The sequence below is a fragment of the Mus caroli genome, chromosome 2 (assembly GCF_900094665.2).
Source record: "Mus caroli chromosome 2, CAROLI_EIJ_v1.1, whole genome shotgun sequence".
Classification (NCBI taxonomy): domain Eukaryota; kingdom Metazoa; phylum Chordata; class Mammalia; order Rodentia; family Muridae; genus Mus; species Mus caroli.
In genome coordinates, this window is record NC_034571.1 from 114,063,956 (window position 1) to 114,086,608 (window position 22,653).

The following is a 22,653-nucleotide window of genomic DNA, read 5'->3' on the forward strand; positions in this document are numbered from 1 at the left end:
AAAAACCAAGGACATAGAGCACAGTGGGGGCCTATTCCAAATCTGTACTCCCAACCAAAATATGGATAAGCTGCAGAACATAGGGATGGCAGGAGAATGTACCCAGCATTCCCAACATCCCCTAAGGGGCTTCTTTGCCCACAAGGAGGAAGAGGCACTGTTTCTCCAGCTCGAGGTGGGGCATTCCCCAATATTTCTTCTCATGTGATATGAAAACATTAGCAGCCCTGCCCCTGCTGGGTTCTCTCTGGAGAACCTGTCTGCACCTCAGTTTTCCTGGGCCTCCTCGGGAACTGGGTAAGGCAAAATCTGCAGCTTCTGTCCCACTGGCTTTTCCTTTGAGTGGCCCAGCTCCTCGCCCTGAGCTGCCACTGCTGTGTATGGCTGAGAGACTTGTTCCACTGGATGTGTGGTGTGAGCTGGAAGCTTTGGAGGAGAAGGAGCTGATGTCCCCTAGGTCCCCAGAGGAACCTCCAGTCTGTGAAGGGGAAACTTCTGTTTCACATTCCTGACACTCTACGATTGGTTCTTCAGTCTCCTGAAGGGAAGAAACAGATAGGGAAGCTAAAAGAAAGCACACTAACAGGAAGCTAACTAAGGTGATGGCTGGGAAATCCTAGAGACTGCAGGAAATGTCCTATCAGCCAGGTGGGAATTGGGAAGGAACTTCCTGAAGCAATGGAAATATTCTATATCTGTTTTGAGCCATGGCTACATAAATTTTTTTCAAAGCATAGCTAGGTATGATGGCACATATCTTTAATCCTGGGAGGCAGAGACAGGTAAGCTGTGAGTCTGAGGCTACCCTGATCTATATATCAAATTTCAGTCCAGCCAGTGAAACCCTGACTCAAAATTAAGTAAATAAATACAGTTTTTAAACTTGTTCAAAGCTACTAAACCAACCACTTAACATATTACATGTAGCAAAACATTAAGAAGAAAGAACCCTTTCTATGGCACATGAAATTATCTTTCTACTGGGAAAGCGCATAAGCATAGGCTGCTAGCAAGGACTTTAACCCAGAAGACAGAAGGAGTTCCCTGTGGAGAGAAGAGAGCTAAGGAGGTTATGGAGAGGAGCAGGCAGGAGCCATTCTGGGCACATCATTAACATTAGGTCTTTTCTAAGTATCCATGGAAACAGAAAATTATAAGCAAAAATAACTAAAATTGGTTTGGAAAAATGACAAAAAATATAATCAGAGCTGAGGATGTAGCTTCGTGGGAAAGCCCTGAGTTTACAACTTTCAACTCCATCCATGGGCAGAGGGGGCTCACATTCTAATGAAAGTATATGCTGAGTGTAGGCACACACACTGGGAAGCGGATGCAGACAGATCTCTCTCAGTTCAAGGCCAGCCTGGTCTACATGCTAAACTTCAAGACAGCCATGGCTATATAATGAGACCCTGTCTCTATTGATGATGATGATGATGACGACAATGACAAACAACTTTTGATAAATACAAACCACTAGAATACCAAGCTGGCTTCACTTCATATGCACACTTGGGTGCTAGAGCTCAGCTATAAGTCATCTCGTAAGACAGGATGGACCATACACATTTATATAATACTAAAAGGTAAACAAATGGCTGGTTTTGACTTCTCCCTTTTGGAAAATTTCTGCTTTGAGAATTTATAGTTTGAGGGAGGGCAAGGATAGATAGCAAAATGGCTCCTAAGATGCTTTATGACCCAATTCTGATAACCCAGAGCCATAGGATGCAAGGACAGCTGACTCTGAAAGCTGTCTTCCAAAAGATGTCACACGTGGGCCACTATACACACACAACCACATGAATACACACACTCAATGAATGAATGAATGTTAAAAGGAAAGAAACCCCACAGGCTTGAAGTGCTCCCTCACACACATGTGGCCTTAGGTTTGTCACAAACATAAGCAGAGATGGAGACAGAAAGATGAGAAGCTCAAGTATGGCTACACAACAGGTTAAGAAGCTTGAGCTATGATAAACAAACCAGTCAGGCAGTGGTAGCACTCAGGAGGGAGAGGCAGGCAGATCTCTGAGAGTTCAAGGCCAGTCTGGTCTACAGAGCAAGTTCCAGGACAGCCAGGGCTGTGCTTAAAGACTGTCTCAAAAAGGAAAAACAGCAAAAAGAAACTGAAGCTGAGTGCCAGCGCCTAATGACCCAGGGTTGAAAGAGGGTTGAGGGAAAGGACTCTGGGATAGGAGGGGTGGGGAGGAGGTGGGTGCAGTGTTACCTCCGTTACTTTCCTTTCCACTTCTGTCCCATCCACATAATAAACATCTGTGATGACACGGGTGACGAGTGTACGGACTTCTCGAATGGTTCTCATGTGGCGATGCAAGACATGGCCATGGGGAGGCTGGGGCATTTCAAATTCCTCTTCCCCCTATAACAAAAGCCACAACACAGACTGAACAAAACCAGCGAACAGAAGGTGGAATGGAGTCACAGTTTTCATTGGGAGCTGTAGACTCATGAATCAGACATGATAAGTGATCCATTTATTCACAGGGAAGACTGTGTCTGCCTCATTTGACCTGAAATGACAAAGCTCAATCATAGTAGCCAATACATTATTTTGAAAAAATAAACAAACATTCTAAATATTTTCAACTTTTTGTTTCATTGTATAGCTCAGACTTGTCTTCAACTCACTATGTACCCCAGGCTGATCTCTCCAACTCATGATCCTCCTGCCTCAGATTCTGGTAAGTATATGCCACCACAGCCAGTTAACCCTTTAATTCTGATAACAACCGTGCTTTACCTAAAAACCACATGCTCTTTTGACTCTTAGAGAAGCCCAGAATCAGCACCTGTTAACTAGTCAAAGCCAGTTCAGCAACAAAAGACCATCTGTTCCCAGGAATAGTTTTGGGGTTTTTGTTACTTTGTTTGGATACAGTGTCTCCCTATACAGGTGGCCAGCCTCTGCTTACTCACCAATGGACACTGCCTGGCTGCCTGTTTTAGGTTAACGTCACAGAGTCGTCACAGAGGATGGAACCTCACTTATGCCTACATGAGATTTGGCTGTAGGGCATTTCCGTACTTAGTGATGGCTGAGGGAGGGCCCTGCAGTGGGTGCTAACACCCCTCAGCTGGAGGTCCTGGATTCTATCAGGCTGAGCCAGGCAGTGGTGGGACCAGCACTCAGGAGGCAGGTAGATCTCTCTGAGTTAAAGGCTAACCTGATCTATAGAGGGAGTTCTAGGAAGGCCAGCGCAACACAGAAAAACACGGTCTCAAAACAAAGCAAGACCACAGGAACAAAAATAAAAACCAAAAAACAAAACAAAAACAAAAGGAGACCAGGCAAGCCATGTGGCCGGCCAGGTTCCTGTTGTCTGAGTTCCTGCCTTGGCCGCCCTCAATGGCCTATGTAGGTTAAACCCTTTCAGCCCCAAGTTGCTTTTGGTCATGGTGTTTTGTCATGGAACTCCCACTTAAGACCTAAGGAATAGATTTTTAACTAAAGGGTAACGTTAGAAAGCTGGGCATGGTAGTTTATAATCTCAACACTTGGAGGAAGAGGCAGGAGAATCAGAAGTTCAAAGCCATTTCTAGACTATATAGTTTGAGGCTAGCTCTTAGGTAACCTGAGGCAATGTCGCTTAAAAAAAAAAAAGAAGAAATAAATAAAGATTTTATCTAGAACAGAAGAGATAGCCCAGTGGTTAGGCATATTTGCTGCTCTTGCAGAGGGTCCTGGAGTTCAAGTCCCACCACCCACATAGCAGCTCACAACTGTCTATAAATCCCAGTGCTAGGTAGGGGACCCAGTACCCATTCTGGCTTCCATGGGCACCAGGCATCCACTCCACTCAGTGCTCTTAAATATATGCATGCAAAACATTCAAACACAGAAAAGAAAATAATAGTTTTAAGATTTACCATTAAAAAATAGTTTGAACAAAACCCTATTTTTTTGACACCTTCATATTACTTCAAGAACACTAAGCTTCTTTCACTCAAGAAACATTATTCAAATATTTGGCGACTAGCTTCTGTGAAGCATGGATGACACACTATCCAAACACCTGCTGGAAAGACCAGGGCAGGTGTAATTCATTCAGGACTAGACAAATTCAAATGCACTAATACCAATTAATATAAAAATAACAAACTCAGAATTTTTAGACCACTATTCAAACAAACAAGCAGACAACAAACACAAACCAGGCTGTTTCATTGTTGGTATTCTGCCTGGACTCCACCCCCACAGTTACCTGGCAACAGCCAGGTAGGCCTGGCCACTATAAAAGGAGCTGCTTGCCCCCTCCTCTCTCTTACCTCTTCTTCTCTCCCTTGCCTCTTGCCTCCTTGCTCCCCCTCTCCCCCGATTCCCTCCCCCCTCTCTCCATATGGTCATGGCTGCCTCTACTTCTCTACTCTCCCTCTCTCTGCCTTTCCCTGCCTCTGCTACCCTCTTAACTCCCCTCCCCATGCCCTGAATAAACTCTATTCTATACTATACTGTCGTGTGGCTGATCTCTTGGGGGAAGGGATGCCTCGGCATGGGCCTGCTGAGGCACCCCCTTCCCCATACCTCATCACACCCCCATAGAACATATCTTAATCTCTTTTATCTTTTTCTAATCACAACATTCATGGTAAAAATGTCTTCTAAATTTGTGTACGTATGTGTGTGCACACACGTGTGTCTAGTGAGTGTTCATGAAGGCCTGAGAGTCAATGTGTCTATAATTACTCTCTTCCCTTGAACCTAGAATTTGCCAATTCAACTAGACTGACTGCTGCTGAGCAAGCCCCAGAGATCTTGTCTTTGCTCCCCCAGGGCTAAGATCACAGGGTACACACTCCTCCATCAGGTTTCTTTCCGGGGGCTCTAGGGTACAGAACTCTAGCCCTCACGTTTGAGCACTGAGCACTTATGTTCACAATTTCTATTGCCAAATGGGCCCCAAGATTATGCTCTAGTCAGGTTTGGATAATTTTGATAAGGACTGTCTGCAAACTAGATTTCCAAGCCCTATTTGCTGAGTAGCCCTAATCATTGGCTTCTTAAAACCCACCAGTGTTTCCTACTTAGGACTTGCTGGTAGCTAACACTTGCCAGCATCTGGTCTGTCTGCTGTAACACCTCTAGCACAGCTCAGCGCGGTCGCCCATCCTCATCCCACTGGCTCTGCTCTCTATGGAGGAGCAGGTAGTAATTTACCCAAAGCCTTCAATGATATAACCGAACAATTCTAACTCTGACTTTAGGTATGGAGTAAAACAGAGACATCAAATTTAAAACATGGACCGTAACCCAACTCTTCCAACTGTTTCCATATATCCAACTCTGTTTAATGAGGCTAGAGCACAGCTACTGCATGTCAATCATCCTGTACCAGAACCGTGACAGCCTCAAGCGACTTGTGCAGCCTGACTGTTCCCCACTAGTGGGTCCATCTTGCATCCTAGGATCTAAACAGTTTCTGCCCATTAAAGTGAACCCTTCAAGGGACAGACTTATCTGATAAAGTGCGACAAGAGTCAGAAGGAAGCAGATAATCTATGCTACTTGTGAGAACAATCTCCAAAGTTAAATAACTTGAATAGTCCATTATTACTGGGTGGGGAAAGCCATTTTCCCGACACAGAAAACCTAGTTCCATATATACTTCACACACAAGTTTAGGGAGCCTGAGAGTGGCAGCTTGGACTTTCACCAAGCACTGGCCTGAGTCCAAGCTATTGCAGAGAGATTTTTTTAAAAGCTCTGATACTCAGAAAAACCCCATCAACGTTTCTCTCTAACGTCCTTTAAAAGACCACACCAGTTTCAAGTTCTGCACACTCCACTTTCCAGAACTTTCCCCAACACTCTTTGCCCCTCCACCAGCTGGTTTTCCTGGCACCTGTTTTAAGATTCATTTTATTTATGTGCATACATCAATGTCGAGCATATGTCATTCAGAGGCCAGCTGGAGTTGCAGACAGAAGTGAGCTGCCCAGCATGGATGCTGAGAACTAACTCAGATCCTCTAGAACAACAGCAGGGCTCTTAGCACACTGAGCCAGCTCTCCAGCCCCTAGCACCTTTCTCAGCAGGAGAAACTAGCTCTAAAACACATTCTCTCACGCTGCATAGTATCGTAGTAATATCTATCAAAAGTGGTAGCTAAAATAACACCCATAACAATCAATAGAGTCAGAAGTATCTTTCTGAGTTCAGGCCAACCAAGTGAGACCAACTCTGTGTCAAAAAAACAAGATAAAAACAAACAAACAAAAAAGACTAACAAAAACAAAAACAAATGTCATTGGAGGTGGGGAGATGGCTCACTCATTTAGTCAGTAAAGCATTAAGACAAGTTCAGACTGCCAGAACCAAGTACAGAGCTGAGTACAGTGGTAGATCTACTCCCAACAATGGTGAGATGGGAAGAAACATGACCCCAAAGTCAGAGGTCAGCTAGCCTGGCCTATCTGGGGAAGTTTCTGACCAATGAGAGGTCCTGTTTCAAAGAAACAAACAAACAAACAAAGGAAACTATCTGAGGACTAGCACCTGAAGTTGTCTTCCGACTTTCACACACAAGCCCCAAGTGGCATGGGCACGCACACCACTAAAAACATACGATTGTTATGAGAAGCACTGAACCCTCAGAGACTGCAGTCTGTAGCGGGCCCTGAGGCACCCAAGCTGCCCCCACCTGGCTGTGGAGGGACTCTGTGTCGTCCACAGGAGCACTGGCAGGTTTCTCTCCACTCCCCCTCTCAGTCTGCACAGTGGCATCTTGTTTCCCAGAGTTCTGCTCCGCTGTACTGGTCCCCTGCTCACACACACTCTTCACAGTCTGCGTTGCTGCCGAGACAGTTTCTGGGGCACACAGGGAATGGTCCACGGTCTGGATCCCGATGTTACTCTGGGTGGGCCTTTCCATCAACATCTTACTAGGTCTGTCCTGGTTAGCACCCAGCCCTTCCAGCAGGTCTGTTTCCATCACTTCCTCTCCAGGACTGAAGCACCCCTGTGAGACCCTCTGCTGCGAAACAGAAGAGGCAGAGTCCTCAGAAGCAGCATCGTCCATGACAGGCCCAACAGGCTTCACAGGCTGTTCACTCTGCCTGAGCTTTGGGGTAACATCCGGTCTTTCTTTGTCTTCTTCTTGAGCACTTGGAAAATGGAGCAAATTCGCCCTGAAAATGATAAAGACACCACGTGTCATGGTTTGAATGCAGCTTATTCCTATAAGGCAGTGTGGTGGAACATATCTATAATCCTAGTTTACAGGAGGCTGGAGAGCATGGATTCAAGGACAACTAAAGCTATAAAGCAAAACTGTCTCAAAACATAATAAAAATAAAATAATCCCCGTTGTGATATCAAAAGGATAAAAGCTAGATCCAATTGTGTACAGTATTGTGCCTTTGGGAAGTAATTAAGATCTAACAAGGTCACTGGGGTAGGGCATTTATGAATAAATACTGGTAGCTTCATAAAAAAGATCTGTGAGGTGTGATGGTGCACACCTTAATCCCAGCACTCAGGAGGCAAAAGCAAGTAGATCTCTAGGAGTTTGAGGCCAGCCTGGGTCACTAGAGAATTCCAGGCCACCCAGAATATATCTCAATATGTATATTGAGAGCCTGTCTCAAAAGAAAGCCACACATATTCTCTCTCTTAAATGTGATGGCCTACATTGACTTGGGAATCCACCATTAAGAAAGTCTTCACTGGCCAGGCCGTGGTGGTGCATGCCTTTGATACCAGCACTCAGGAGGCAGAAGCAGGTGGATCTCTTGAATTCCAGGCTAGCCTGGTCTACAGAGTGAGTTACAGGACAGCCAGGGCTACACAGAGAAACCCTGCTTTGGAAAAAAGAAAAAGAAAAAAAAAAACAACAAAGACAAGACAGTCATCACCCTTAATCCTCGAGCACAGCAGTGAGCTAATTAACCCCTCCTCGTGGCTTGGGCTCTGTCCTCAGCAACACATCAGCGCACTCAATGGACTAAGACAACTCCAACAGCACACACAGCAACGAGGTCAGTAACAAGAGGTAAACCCTATAAACCCCGAGCCATCCAAGGCAGCTCAGCAATCCACTTCCAAAGCTTGACTGCTGCACTCAGGATGCAGAGGCAGGCCAACCACTGTGAGTGCCAGCCCAGTCTGGTCTACATTGTGAATTCCAAGACAGCCAGGGGTAGAAAGTGAGACTCTGTCTCCAAAAGAAAAAGAAAAAAAAAGAGGAGAAACAGAAAGAAAAAAGAAGAGAAAAGAACAAGAAGCCGGTCACACTGATGTGTCTCGTTTGGTTTGACGAACTCGCTAACCTTCTTGACTGACCCCGACACTATGCATGTGGTCTGCTCCCACCTGAACAGTAATTTAGGAGGAGGAGACATATAATCTTCAAGGAAGAAAGTTGCAGCGAAGGACTTTCCAGGCCAAAAGGCCATTTGGTGATCACAGCGTGTGTCCAGTGTGTCAGGGCTGAGCTTCCTGGTTATATCGATACCTAAATACCTCAGAAAAACCATAAGACATCACTTAAGATATGGCCCCAGCTGCTCATTAATTTCCCATTTGTGGGAACTAAGAACCAGTGTGTTTTAATTGGGTTTCTATTGCTGTGATAAAAACCATGACTAAAGACAATTTGATGGGCTGGAGAGATGGCTCGGCGGTTAAGAGCACTGACTGCTCTTCCAGAGGTCCTGAGTTCAATTCCCAGCAACCACATGGTGGCTCACAACCATTTGCAATGGGATCTGATGCCCTCTTCTAGGGTGTCTGAAGACAGCAAAAATGTACTCAAATCTTTAAAAAAAAAATTTCAAAAGAAAAAAAAAAGAGAGAGACAACTTGGGAGGAAAGGGTTGATCTGGCCTACAAATTACAGTCCATCAAGGGCAGACAGGGCAGGGACTGTAGCAGAAACCGAAGCAAAGACCTGAGAAGGGGTGCTGCTTAGTACTTGCTCCCCTTGGCTTTCTCAGCCTGGTTTCTTACGCCACCCACTGTGAGCTGGGCCCTTCCACAGCGAATCACAAACTTGCCTAAAGGCCATCTAATGGAGGCAGTTCCTCAGCTGAGATCCCCTCTTCTGACTTATTTATCATAGAAGCATTAAGTAGGTATTGCCTCTAAGCCAAACATATATAGCTTCCAAACTGACTGGAGGCTTTACATGCTAAGAGTTCTCTAGAGTAAGAAATGCAGACTAGCTCTAAGCAGGTTACAACAAATCTGCCTTATCTTTCTACCTGAAATGCTTAACATAAAGCTTGATAGAATGGAAGTTACCTTAGTTTGGTTTCTATTGCTATGATATGATCAAAAGCAACTTGGGGAGGAAGGGGTTTGTTTGGCTTACGGGTTACAGTCCACTGACAAGAAAGCCAGGGCAGGAACTAACGGCAGACCTTGGAGGAACGCTGTTGGCTTGCTTCCTCTGGGTTGCCTAAGCCACCTTTTTTATACAGCCCAGGCCCACCTGCCTAGAAATGTTACCACCCACAGGCCCTCCTCCATCAATTACAATCAAGAAAATGCCTCATAGGCATTGCCACAGACCAACCTAATCTCAGCAATTCTTGAGTTGAGGTTCCCCTTTCCAGGTGACCTTAAGTTTGTATCAAGTTGGTATCTAAAGTTAACTGTGACAAAGGTGCTTAATATTTGCACTTTGAACAAAAGAATGGATATTCCATAAATCAATAAACTACAAAATCAGTACGCTACTACCATATTAAATAAACATAAATGAATGCATTTCAAGGCTATGTCAAATGTAAATAGACAGAAAAAAAGTGAAATAAATGACCAGGTAATCACACCTGCAATCCCAGCCCTTAGGAATTCTGAGGCAGGAGGATTGCAGAACCTCAAGGCCTGCCTTGGGTGTCCCAGCTGAATTCTAGGTCTGTCTGAGCTACAGACTAAGGCTTTCTAAAACAAACAAGCAAACAGAAGTCCATTTTGAGTCTACAATGTCCTGGCCCTGAAGAACAGATCCAAGGAGCTTAGAAATCATGGCGATTGCCCCGTGTTTGGCCAGAGAAAAACAAAGCTAAGTCGCCTAGGTGGGCACAGAGTCTGTTAGGGTTCGCCCTGTTTGGGCGGTGAGTTCTGCAGGTGTCTGCACTCAGCTCTAACAGGCAATGGGCTTGAACAGCCTTCCACCTAAAAGGAGCATCTTAGCTGTTGGAGCATGTCCTATTTGTCAGGAACATTGGCTGAATGCTCGGGTCACTAAAAACAAGGACAGAACACACTACAAGGAAACCCATGGATAGCAGTTAAATCTTCATGAGCTATGAATTATCATAAAGTGTCAAAGTGCTGAGCTCAGCAGACACATAAGCACTCCCAGCTGCTCAAAACAAAGCAATAATGAAACAACCCACCTCCAGATTCATCTTAAGCTTTAAGTCAACACACAAGCAAACAAGCTGCCATGCAGGCTGCCAGGACTCAAATGCTAATGTCAAGACTGCTACTGTTTTCCATCCTTATACAAGCTTGTACATTTACTCCACACCACAGAATGAATCTGAGCCTGCAAACCTCATAAAGCCCAACAGTCCAGAGCTGCACTGAGAGGCGAGAGCTCTGGGACGCCATCACATGATGAAGGAACAGTTGTCCTGACACTGTCAACTCTAAGTGCACTTGTACCCAGCCTACTTATTGTGGTCCAAAAACTAAAACACCCCAGAAACTATTTATTCAGGGTAGAGGCTGTGAATGTAACTTTATTTCTAAAGCAAAGTTATGTTTTGTTTGAGAATTTTTTTTTCTAAAAGACTAAACGGATATTAAGATTTCCCCCTCACCAATCCCAACCCTGTCTCTAAAGAATTAATCAGAACTGTTATTCTTTAAAGACCAAAAGTGAGCCGGGCGTGGTGGCACACGCCTTTAATCCCAGCACTCCGGAGTCGGATTTCTGAGTTCAAGGCCAGCTTGGTCTACAAAGTCAGTTCCAGGACAGCCAGGGATAACCCTGTCTCAAAAAAACATAAAACCAAAACCAAAAAAAAGACCAAAAGTGATGGGCACTGGTGGAGCACTCCTTCAATCCCAGAAGAATGAGGTAGATCTGTCTGAGTTTGAGGTCAGCATAATCTACATAGTGAGTGAGTTCCAGGCTAGGCCAGGGCCAGAGTGAGACCACGACTCAAAAATTTCTGGGTGGGGTGGGGGTGGGGTGACAGTGACTCATTACAATATTGGCAGGGTTAGCAGATTACTACCAAACATCAGGAATTTGGTACTTCTCATTCTCCTAGGAGCACTTGACAAATGATCAATACTAAAGTTGTAGTTGTGAACACTTAGGTTTGGTTAACAAGCCTGTGTTAGTAATCTCTGTGCTTGTAGGGAAATGGTGGGAACGTGAGTAGCTCCAGACTCAGTGAGAGACACTGAAAGACTGGAGGAGGACCAAAGAAACAACAGGGGCGGAGGGCGGAGGGCGGAGGACTGGGTTATGGGTGCATACTGCTCTAGTGGATGGAGAGCACACTGCAGCCTCTCACACATACACACACACAAAAGAACAAACACATTACAAATGAATTACAAAATTCATTTTACATTACAAATTCAGTTGTAATGAAAGTAAATTTTTGTAATGTAAAATTACAAAAGAATATTTATCTTTAAAAATAAATATAAAAAACAAACAAATAAATAAATAACCAGATATGATGCCTTTCAGATATATGAGTTCAAGGCCAACCCGGTCTACAGAGCAAGTTCCAGGATAGCCAGGGCTACACAGAAAAATATTATCTCGATAAAACTAAACAAACAAAGTCATGCAGCTGTGGTCCCACTTGCTCAGGAAGCTAACACACGAGCAATGCTTAAGCCCAGAAGCTAGGGCAAGCCTGGGCAAAACAACCCCTAACAGCATAGCAAGTAAAATACATAAACAGCCAACTGCACACAACAGTGCCAATCAATACCATGAAATGGAATCAGCCATGCAATGAATCAATGCTGCAGAAAATACACCACACAGTATGGCACAAGCCTTTAATCACAGCACTCAGGAGGCAGAGGCAGGTGGAGCTCTGTAAGTTCAAGGCCAGCCAGGGCTACATCATGAAACCTTATCCCCCAAAAAGAAAAGCAAAATGTTTACCTGGCAGGTGCAGAGGGAGGAGCCTCACTTTGAGCCTCCTTCTCTTGCTGGGCTTCATAGATGCAGCCAAACACGGGCACCGGCTTCTGGAGACTAACATAATACATTAAAGCAATGCATCTTGTAAATTTCAAATGGTAAAGTATCTCTGGAGATCACTCTATTTAGACATAGAGTTCCTTGGCATCCCAAACGCCAACCTACATAAACCCCAAAAGCCAACTCTTTGATATGTTTCAAATTAGCACAATAAAAATCTCTCAGTATAGGAACTAAAGAGCTATCTCTGCAGTTACGAGCACTGGCTGCTCTTCCAAAGGACCTAGGTTCCATTCCCAGCACCCATGTGACAGACAACTCAGAACCATCTGTAACTCCAGTTCCAGAGTGTGTGACACCCTCTTCTGGCCTCCATGGCACCAGGCACATGTGTGGTACAGGCACACAGATGCAGGCAAAACACACAGAAAAAACCTTCAGTGAGGTCACTGGAGAGACTCTAAAGACGAAAAGGATATAAAGAGAAAAAAATCAGAAATAAATAAGACGAACAATCTAGTCCCTTTAGAAGATAACTTGGAAGAGGAGAAAAAAGAGGGATTTTGATTTAAAAGCAAACCAAACTAAATATATGAATTGAATGGGGTTTTAGATTTGGGATCTTGATAACACCAAATACTTGATAGCATTAAGAAATCACTACTGGGGCTGGAGAGATGGCTCAGTTGTTAAGACTGCTTGCTCTTCCAATGGTCCTGAGTTCAATTCCCAGCAACCACATGGTGGCTCACAACCATCTATAATGACATCTGACGCCCTCTTCTGGTGTGTCTGAAGACAGCTACAGCGTACTTACATACAATAAGTAAATAAATAAGTAAATCTTTAAAAAAAATCACTATTGTCAAAAGTATAGTAACAACTGCTTAATTTAAAACAAAGTCTTTATCTTTTACGGCTTGAAATAGTTACATAAAATGGTATGAAATAGAAGCTCCTTCAAAATAACCCACTAGTGGAAGGAGGGGAACTCCACGATTTTATAATCAAAGAGGACTGGCCACTTACAATATGGTTGTCCATATTACACTACTCTCTACTGTTGTCTTCCCACAGTAAAATGACTAAAAAACTAAGATGGTATCAAGTGCTCTGAACAGAGTCCAGGGGTCTTTCATGGACACTCAATACTTCACCTAAATGCAGAGGGTGTAGCAACCATTTACAATACAAATCTCATTTGAAATGTCTTATTTTACTAATAGTTTGTTTTTAATTTTATCTTTTCAGGTATGCAGGTGTTTTGCCTGTATGTATGTCTCTGTACCACACAAATGCCTGAAACTCAAAGAGGCCAGAAGAAGCCATCAGACCTCTGGGACGGGAGTTACAGATAGCTGTGAGCTGCCTGCCATGTGGGTTCTGGTAACTGAACCCAGATCCTCTGAAGAACATCCAGTGCTCTTAGCCACTGAGCCAAGTCTCCATCCTCTTTCAATAACTTCTTAATATGAACCCAATGGTCAAAAAAATTAACAGAAGTCTTAAGCATAGATTTTTAAATTTAAAAAGAACTGCTTCATGGCAATACCAATGACTTCCATCTTTTCCCATAACCTGCCATCCTTTACTTTTTCCTCATCTTCCCTCCCTATATTCTCCCCCTCAACAGTTCAGAAGCCCAAAAAGAGGGTCATTTATAGTCAGTAGGCACTTTACGTTTTTTAAAATTCTCTTCAAATTTTTAAAGATTTGGCAATAATAAGCTTGAATCCTTTCTTTTTAAAGCATCACTTATTTGTCATAGTAGGGACTGAATGACAGTCCTCACTTAGGCAAGCATGACAACTGGGCTCTAGCCCAGCTAGCTCACTAAAAATTGACAGCCACTGGCAGAGACAAAGAACTGTGAATGGAGCACTGGTGTGTCTGCCATCTTCAGCCCTGCACACTCTCACATCCAATTGGCTTTACTCACAGTGCCTGCCTGTGCTGGCCTTAGAGCCATCACCTGTATGTCACCAACTGCTGGCTTGGGTTTTCCCACTGGGATGACTCACACCAGAAACCAAGAAGCCTATTCTCCCAACCGCCAGATGGCAGAGCCTCAGCACTAAAACCTCATATCCCAGCATACTTCACTCAAGGCTTTGCAGCATTCCTGGCAAAGCAAAAACAGCTCAGCATAGCAGTTGGCAAGAAATTTGGCAAGAAAAGGCAGAATGTCCTGAGGCTGTGGCTGAGCACAAAGCCCAGGACACCTTTCCCCACCTTGGTCATCAACAGAAAAAGAAAAGGCTTGAATGGTGGGAAAACAAGTACTTATTCTAACAGTAAGAACTTGAAAGGCGGGAAAACTAGCAGGTATTCTAACAGTAAGAACAACAATCGTTTGTTAGATTTAAAATTACGGGGGAGGAAGCCTGTAATTCAAAACACTGCTGAATTTGCTGGGCTTTGAGTGTTTTAGTGTGTTCCTCTCTTTAAGCAGCACCTTTGCATTAAACTTCTCTAAATAACAACAAGCCCTGGTTACCTGGCAACAGGCTCTGCAATGGCAGTAGATCCATTTTTTCTCTCAGCAGTTGAAGGCTCTGAACAAAAACAAAAGCAGTGAGAGAAAGGAAAGAGAAGCAGACATCAGTCACCCAGAGTCTAAATGCCTCTGCCTGCTTGCCACACCAGCAACAACAGAAATACAAACAAGGAAACAAGGAGAGCTAAAGGCCAACAGAATAAACATGCACAGCAGCACAGGCTGTCTCATCTCGACCGTTTTATTTCATTTCAGATTTCCTATAGAAAACGTATGTACTTCGCCAGAACTGCAATCTATAATATGTCAGTGAAAACTGAACCATCTGAATTATGACTCACCTTCCCATACAAGAAATTTAAAATTCACATGAGAAAATACAAGAGAAAACCTAAAAATGGTGGGGTTAGGGAAAGTTGAGATGGCTCAGCAGTTAATAGTACTGCCTGCTCTTGTAGAGGTCCTGGGTTCAATTCCCAGCACCCACATGGTAGCTCACAACCATCTGTAACTGTAGCCCCATCGGATCTGATGCCCTCTTCTAGTGTGCAAATGTACACGCAGACAAAACACTCATATACATAAAGTACATAAATCAACCTCTTAAAAAATATTTATAAACTAAAAAAAAACCTTTTTTTGAGACAGGGTCTATGTAGGCCAGGTTGGTCTCAAAGTCCCAGAGACCCACCTGCCTCCGCTTCCCAAGTGCTGGGATTAAAGGTGTGCATCACAATGTTGAGCTAACACTTTATTAAAAAAAGAAACAGGGCTGGTGAGATGGCTCAGTGGGTAAGAGCACCCGACTGCTCTTCCGAAGGTCCAGAGTTCAAATCCCAGCAACCACATGGTGGCTCACAACCATCCATAACGAGATCTGGCGCCCTCTTCTGGAGTGTCTGAAGACAGCTACAGTGTACTTACATATAATAAATAAATAAATCTTAAAAAAAAAAAAAAAAGAAACAAACAAAAAACCTGAATAAACTACATGACAAGCCAGGTGAAGTAGAACACACCCCTGTAATATCAACATTTTGGGACGCTTAAGTTCAAGGCTAATCTGTGCTACACAATAATTGTAGAACAGCCTGAGCCATATAAAGAAACTATGTCAAAATAAATAAACATAGGAAAATATGTTAAGTTAATATATAAATTAATATATAAATGATTCATTTTAGAAAACTCACATGTAGAAGGCACCCAAGGCCTTGCCAAAGGGCTTTACCCAACTTGTTGCTCTTGGGGATAACCTGGGTTCAGTCAGTTCCCAGCACCCACATGGTGGCTCACAACCATCTGTAACTCCAGCCCTAAAGGGTTCTTCTGAACTTCATAGGTTCTAGGCATAAACATTACACACACACACATACACACACGTAAAACTCATACACATAAATTCACTTTAAAAAATGTTTTAAGGACAGATATTTGAAAGGACACTTCCCACAGAAGAGTCAGCAACAATACTGTAAGTGCAAAGCTAAGAGGAACACAGTATTTTCATAACCGTATCACTAAGTGTCAAGGGATTAAATTGTGTTCATTTCATCTGCAATTTATTCCAGTCTCAGAAAAACACAGCTCTTAAGTGTTTCAGATATTCACAAAGTACTCAAGACTCAACATATGCTCAACCACCTATCAAGGAAGCAGCAGAGTTCGGTAGCTAGAGCCCTCCTGTTCAGGAAAAGAAAGGTGGCTGGACCTGAGCTTCGTCAGCCAGCCTAGGGGTATTAAAATACCATGGGAAACGGTAGTAGGGGTAAACGGCTGTGAGAGTGAAATTAAGTCAATGAATTTATAAGCCCCAGAGACTGATATTACCTTCCTAGTAGAAAAACAAACAAACAAACAAAGGAGAGGGGAGTACTATGTATCACTGTGACTAATAGACCTTAGTTTGGCTCCTTCTCGTCTCTCAGGTACAATTTCCATCTAAAGGTCAAGTTGAGTTCAGTGCTAACATGACCCTCACCTCTCTCCCCCTCCAACCTCCATTTTCTCAGCTCAGGATGGCCTTGAATTTGAGGTCCTCCTATTCCAGACTCCCAACTACCACCATCAGCATATTGAAGACACCCTAGCCAGTCCACGCATGGCAACCATGGCTCTGGCCACGCCCTTCTCCCCTATCCTCCCTTCCATGCTAAAAACCATTAGATTCTACTCCTAAAGCTAGCCACCAAGATCTACTCCCTAATCTGGCTACCTCCTCCTCCTGAGGCCGACTACTAAGGTCCGGCTATTAAAATATTGAAGTCCAGAAATCAAAAACCCTCTTTGGCTCACCTAACATGCCCAGTTAAAATTAAACACCGTATCCTGACAAGGGGTTTCTCCTTTTACTTTTATAGACCACCACTTGCCTAAGGGCCAGTCTGTCTCCTCTCTATCCAGAGGCAGTCCTTTGTCGCCATGGAGACAAACATTCCTTCCTCTTCTCTTCGCCCCATCCTTTGTCTCTTATTACATGTCCATTGTCTCTCTGGGGGAAGTAAGTCTCCTTTGTGCTGAGAACCTGAGGTGTTATAGGCCAACACCAGCCCCTTTCTCAGACTCTCTCTGGGTAAGCTCTTATTTCTTCCCAAAATAACAATAAGGGTGAAATTATGTAATATTGTCATTCCCATTGACATTCTAGGTTCAAATAAATAAGCCCTGTGTTCCATCTGGTCTGGGGACTGATCTATAACAGCCACATCTTCAGTTTCAAATGAGTGAGTTTACTAAGTATACAGCAAGAAAAATAAAAAGAAACAGTGACTAGCAGCAGATAGAAAAACACCATCCAGTCAGGTACAGAACACACCCAGCAGACATAAACTGGGAGAGCCCCACTGAAGCAGCTGACTAAGGCATCCACTGAGACCACCCCGACAGAGCACAATGCTCTCTCCATGACAAACTTGCTTCTTCTTTCCCACTGCAGGACTTTGATGATGGGATGAGCAATGGTAACCTCACCTTCCAGCTATTTCTAAGGCTGCAATGTCTGTAACACCCTTAACTGTCTAATGTTCTCTCCCTTTTACATACTTAGGATGCCAGCCTGCCCCAGGACAGGGTTTTTTGGGTTTTGCTTGTTTGTTTGTTTGCTTTGAGAAAGGGTCGCTCTATGTAGCCCTGGCTGTCCTGAAACTCTGTAGACCAGGTTGACCTTAAACTCAAAGATCTGCCTGCCTCTGCCTCCCAAGTAGGACAGGGAGTTTTGGAAGACAATAACAAACATGCGTGGATCTGCTCGAGAGGAGGGGGTGACTCCATGTCCAGAACCAGCTTCTCAGTGAGCTCCAACACCAAGACACGAGGCTTCAGCTTACACCAGAGAGAAGACTTCAGACAGTTGGCAGCCTTGAGCAAACAGCACAAGGATGAGATCCATGAGCAGAGTGTCCTCGCTCTGGTCCACACTAAGGCCTCACGTTGCTAGGCACCAGCCCATACTCTTCAAACTAGCACTGTCTGACTTATCCTACTGTACCTCAGCTTCTACCACCTGAAGCTGCAATTTTGTAAAAATTATTTATTCCGGGGCTGGAAGGGGTGCCTGGAGAGTTTCCGCAATTAAGAGCACCTATTCCTTCCCAGGACCCAGATTTGATTCCAGCACCCACATGGCAACACACAACCATCTGCAACTCCAGTTCCAGGGCATCTGACATCTTATTTTTATTCTAACCAAACATCTTGCGTTTACCTGGAAAAGTGTCCACCTAAGTTTATAGTGTAAATTCTACATTTTCTACTCTAGACTCTTTTATTTAAATTATGTGTATGGGGGTAGGATATGTACTCGTTCGTGCGGGTGCCACAGAGGTGTTGCATCCACAGTCATTTGTAACCCCCCTGACGTGGATAATCTGGAGTAACTAATTACCAAATACAAACATAAAACTTACTTTCCAGGCTAAATTGCAAAGATTCTTCACTGGCCTCTGTCTCAGGACTAACCAGTTTCATTTTCAGAGACAGTTTCCCATCCATTTCTGGGGCAGACTCAGAATCCCCTTTTTCATTCCCAAGTAGCGGATCATTGATCTCCACCATGCTTTCAGATGTGACATCACTGGTTGCTATGGTGCTTTCTGGATAGTTGCTAATCCCTGAAAGAAAGGGGGCAAGGAGGAAGAAAGAAAGAACACTAAAATACAAACATGAAAAACAGCAACTTGAAATGATCAATTTGCTGTCTGGCTCCACCACTCTGCAAGATTAAAGAGGGTCCCTAGGATAGATCCTGTTATAAGTATCAACAACTACCAACTAGTATTGACACCTGGTCTTAAGAGGATTCAGTTCCACTTCTGCATCTGGACAAAGGATGCTGCATGAGCCCTCAGCCAACCCACATCTGCCAGCATCAGGCATAGGAAACAGGAGACTCCAGGCGGCATGACTGTTACCTCCCAGCACTGACTGGAGAAAACAAATAGGTTAATGTAGACATCCACCCGCTGCTCCAAGGACGGAGGACCTAAGTTTTCTTGCCCTATGCAGCCGCAGCCTGATCAGGCAAGCACACTGAGCACAGCACTTTTCCATACTCCTGTCTCTTCTTGCAAAACAGTTGCATATCCCAGCATAGTTCCAGTTCAACCAGTGATAAGACAGACTTGACGCTCTTCCCTCCTTCCCTCCACCTTCTCTCTCCATCATCTCACCTCCTCTCATCTCTTGGCAGTGAGGTCAGACCCTGCTCCTCCACACCAAACATCAGCCCTCTCAGTCAGGCCAACTCCTCAGACAGAGAAGTACCACTTGCATGAAGAATGGTATCTTAGAAGGGCTTTAGGTAGTTTTTATTTTAATGCCTTAAATATCTTTGTTTTTAATCACTCACCAATAGGAGTACTATGTCTCTTGGGCTCCAATTTTAGGTGCCCAATAAGAGGTGGGGTTGCGCCAGTCAATGGTGGGATAATATCACCTTCTTTAGGCAAAGTGAAATGAAATGGAGTTTCTGAAATAAACAAACAAACAAAAATGAAAACACAATTGAAAAAAAAACACAAACCACATAGAAGTGTACATTACATAAAAATGAGAAACTACAAAAAAAAAAAAAAAAAAAAACCAACAACTCAGTTGCTCCTTTCCCAGTTTCTTAGTCCTATCAGCTTCACAGCCATCCAAACCAGGTCCCTGCTGCTAGAAAGATAGCAGGTCTTAGCCATCAATAGCAGCACTGATAAAAAGGACACCACCAGAGGCACAAAAGGAAAGAGAACTGAGCAACGCTAGGTCATCATCTGCTTCCAAAATGCTGCATGTAGATACACCTAGCAACACAGAGCTGGACACTGCTGTGTCTAGACAGGCATCATTTGGGAAGTGCTGCCCAGCACTGCGTTCTCCTAGACTTCCAAAGCAAAGCCTGACATATGGTCCTCTCTGGAAGGTGACAAAGAATCTCATAGGTCAAAAAGGACTGCAAACTGGTCACGGATTCTAACAGCCAATCGGAGGCTTTCCTTCTGCTGTGCTGAGCAGCACACATTCTAGATGGTGAGCAGAGTGGCAGCACGCAGCTTCTGCCCCCTGGCGAATTCCTAAGAAGGAGCGTCCCAAGAGTGCATATGTAGTTGGGTGCTATTAAATTACTACAAACACTACATATTTCTGAAGACATGAAAGTACGTTTTAGCCAGGTGTGGCAGCTCACACCTTCACTCCCAGCACATAAAGGGCAGAAGCAGTCAGACAAATGAACATGCACACGTAACATGTATGCATCTTCTTAGTGGAAACTGTTGTTGCTTCTTGGTGCAAGACTGCTTTGCACAATACTAGGTAAAACGTATTACAAATAGTTTACGAACATCTGATTTCATCAATATAACTTAATAGAGAGTTGAAGCATTTTGCAGGCCTCTGTCCAGTCTTCAATGTCCCTGTCCTTCAACTATACAGCCTACCAACCATTCCCTCAGCCTCTTTCACGAGCCCCACTTCTTAGGACAGTGTAACCAGAGAAGCTGTTAGATAACATGGGTATGGAAAAGCTGGCTTCTAGTCAATAACCTCTGAGGTTTTCAATACAAGAAAAAGTCCTAACTCTTTGGACTAAAGGCATGGCTCAGCAGTTAAGAGGACCTTGCGGAGAACTCAGATTTTATTCCAAGAACAAACATGGTAGCTTATAGCCATCCATAACCCCAGCTCTAAGGGATCTGATGACCTCTGACTTCAGTGAGTACCAGGTACACACATGGTGCACATACATACACTCACACACATAAAATAAATCTAAAATAGGTAAATCCTAACTCTTCAGTCAGCATGCAGTTAACTGTTTCCAGTGTCTTTCTTAATTATTCCTAATCATTCATATTCAATGGCCTCCCAATGTTTTTCCATTTCTCTGTACTTACCAGCCATCTGAATCATCATTAATACAGTTAGATTATCACTGAATTTTGTAAAACACTTGTCATATTTTATCCTTTTAAGTTAACTACAATTTTACACATTTCAGTTCTCTCATATTTAGCTCATCTTTTAAATTATCAAATCTTTTCTTCTTTACTAGATTATCATAGGCTACCCTATTGCATGTCAGCATATCAATGAAGATATAATAAAAAGATAAAAGAAAACAACACCAATTATCAAAATGCTTGTGTATAAAAATTGGTCTCACTACTAAAAAATTCACAGAACTCATTACTTAAAACGCTTTATGATTAGGAGGGGGTTGAGGTTAGGTCTCAAAGGCAGCCCACCCTGGCCTGTAATTCGGTACATAAATCAGGATGACTTTCTTTCTTTCTTTCCTTTTTTTTTTTGGTTTTTCGAGACAGGGTTTCTCTGTGTAGCCCTGGCTGTCCTGGAACTCACTTTGTAGACCAGGCTGGCCTCGAACTCAGAAATCTGCCTGCCTCTGCCTCCCGAGTGCTGGGATTAAAGGCATGCGCCACCACACCCCAAGATGACTTTCCACACGCACTGATCCTCCAGTCTCTGTTTCCCAAGTGCTAGCTATGGATATGAGCCACCACACCCACTCTAAAAAATTTTTCCAATTAGTCTTAAAGTTTTTCATTCTTTTCCTAAGAATTTCATAAATGACAGAAACAGAGACAACTTATTAAAGAAGAGAAAAGCACTCTTAAGAACAGAAGAGGGTTAGTGAGGCATAGCTGGGCTGAAATTCAAAAGCTCTGTCTTAAAAAATTCAATACCAGGAAGAGCCCTCCTAGACTGCTATGCTGGAAAGCAGCAACGGTCTTCATGTACACTTGAAAGGATTGCCCACTTCTTACAATCTAACTAAAAAGATACGGTGTGCGGTTATCCCAGCACTCAGGAAGCTTAGGCGAAAGACTGTCCTACGTTCAAGGCTAGCCTGGGCTACAGAGTTAAGTAATGGACCAACCAGACCTAAATAATGAGACTCTGTCTCAAAAAGGAAAACAAAAATAAAAAGAATGTAGCTAAGGCTTTTCCATCGTCAGCTGCAGGAGCCTGTTGTCAGCTGAGCAGAAGCTTTCCAGTACCACCTTGTTAGAGACATCCTCCACTGGCAGGCGTGTGAGGATGCTGCCAAACTGTCAGTGGCGGCCAGAGACCATCAGTGGAGGTATTTAGACTGGCTTCTTTCCCTCTCTTGAACAACTTGAGTGTTTTTAATACTTCAGCACATTTTTGGTTTTGTCTTTAAATCAATCAAACTGTCAGGGCTGGGCTGTAACTCGGAGGTCAAGTGCTCGCCTGGCACATGAACTACTCAATGCACACAGCGGTGTCAGCATTGGGAAGTAGGGACAGGAGGACCACAAGTCCAGTGCCAGCTTCAGCTACATAAAGTTCAAGCCAGGCTGGGCTACAAGAGACCCTGTTTTTGTTTTTTAAAAACAACAAAAAGTCTACAAGCCAGGTGGACAGATCTGTAACTGATGCCAAGAGCAGAGCTGCTTTGGGGGCTACAGAGAGAACCTGTCTCACACACACTCTCTCTCTCTCTCTCTCTCTCTCTCTCTCTCTCTCTCTCTCTCTCTC

The 22,653-nt window shown here is 43.8% G+C and overlaps 1 protein-coding gene across 5 annotated transcripts in view; it reads right to left on the minus strand.

Annotated features, from left to right (window-relative positions):
- Tp53bp1 (tumor protein p53 binding protein 1) overlaps positions 1–22,653 on the minus strand; it is a 93,327-nt gene that overhangs the window by 10,867 nt on the left and 59,807 nt on the right. For 4 of the 5 annotated variants that reach the window (XM_029473427.1, XM_021156751.2, XM_029473434.1 and 1 more), the window contains 7 exons: positions 19,496–19,615; positions 18,555–18,758; positions 14,650–14,707; positions 12,114–12,206; positions 6,666–7,152; positions 2,234–2,386; positions 267–538 (listed from right to left, as the gene is read on the minus strand). In XM_029473427.1, the coding sequence (XP_029329287.1) occupies positions 267–538; positions 2,234–2,386; positions 6,666–7,152; positions 12,114–12,206; positions 14,650–14,707; positions 18,555–18,758; positions 19,496–19,615 (1,387 nt within the window). The remainder of the gene's footprint in view (positions 1–266; positions 539–2,233; positions 2,387–6,665; positions 7,153–12,113; positions 12,207–14,649; positions 14,708–18,554; positions 18,759–19,495; positions 19,616–22,653) is intronic. The other variant, XM_029473425.1, reaches the window with a different exon arrangement.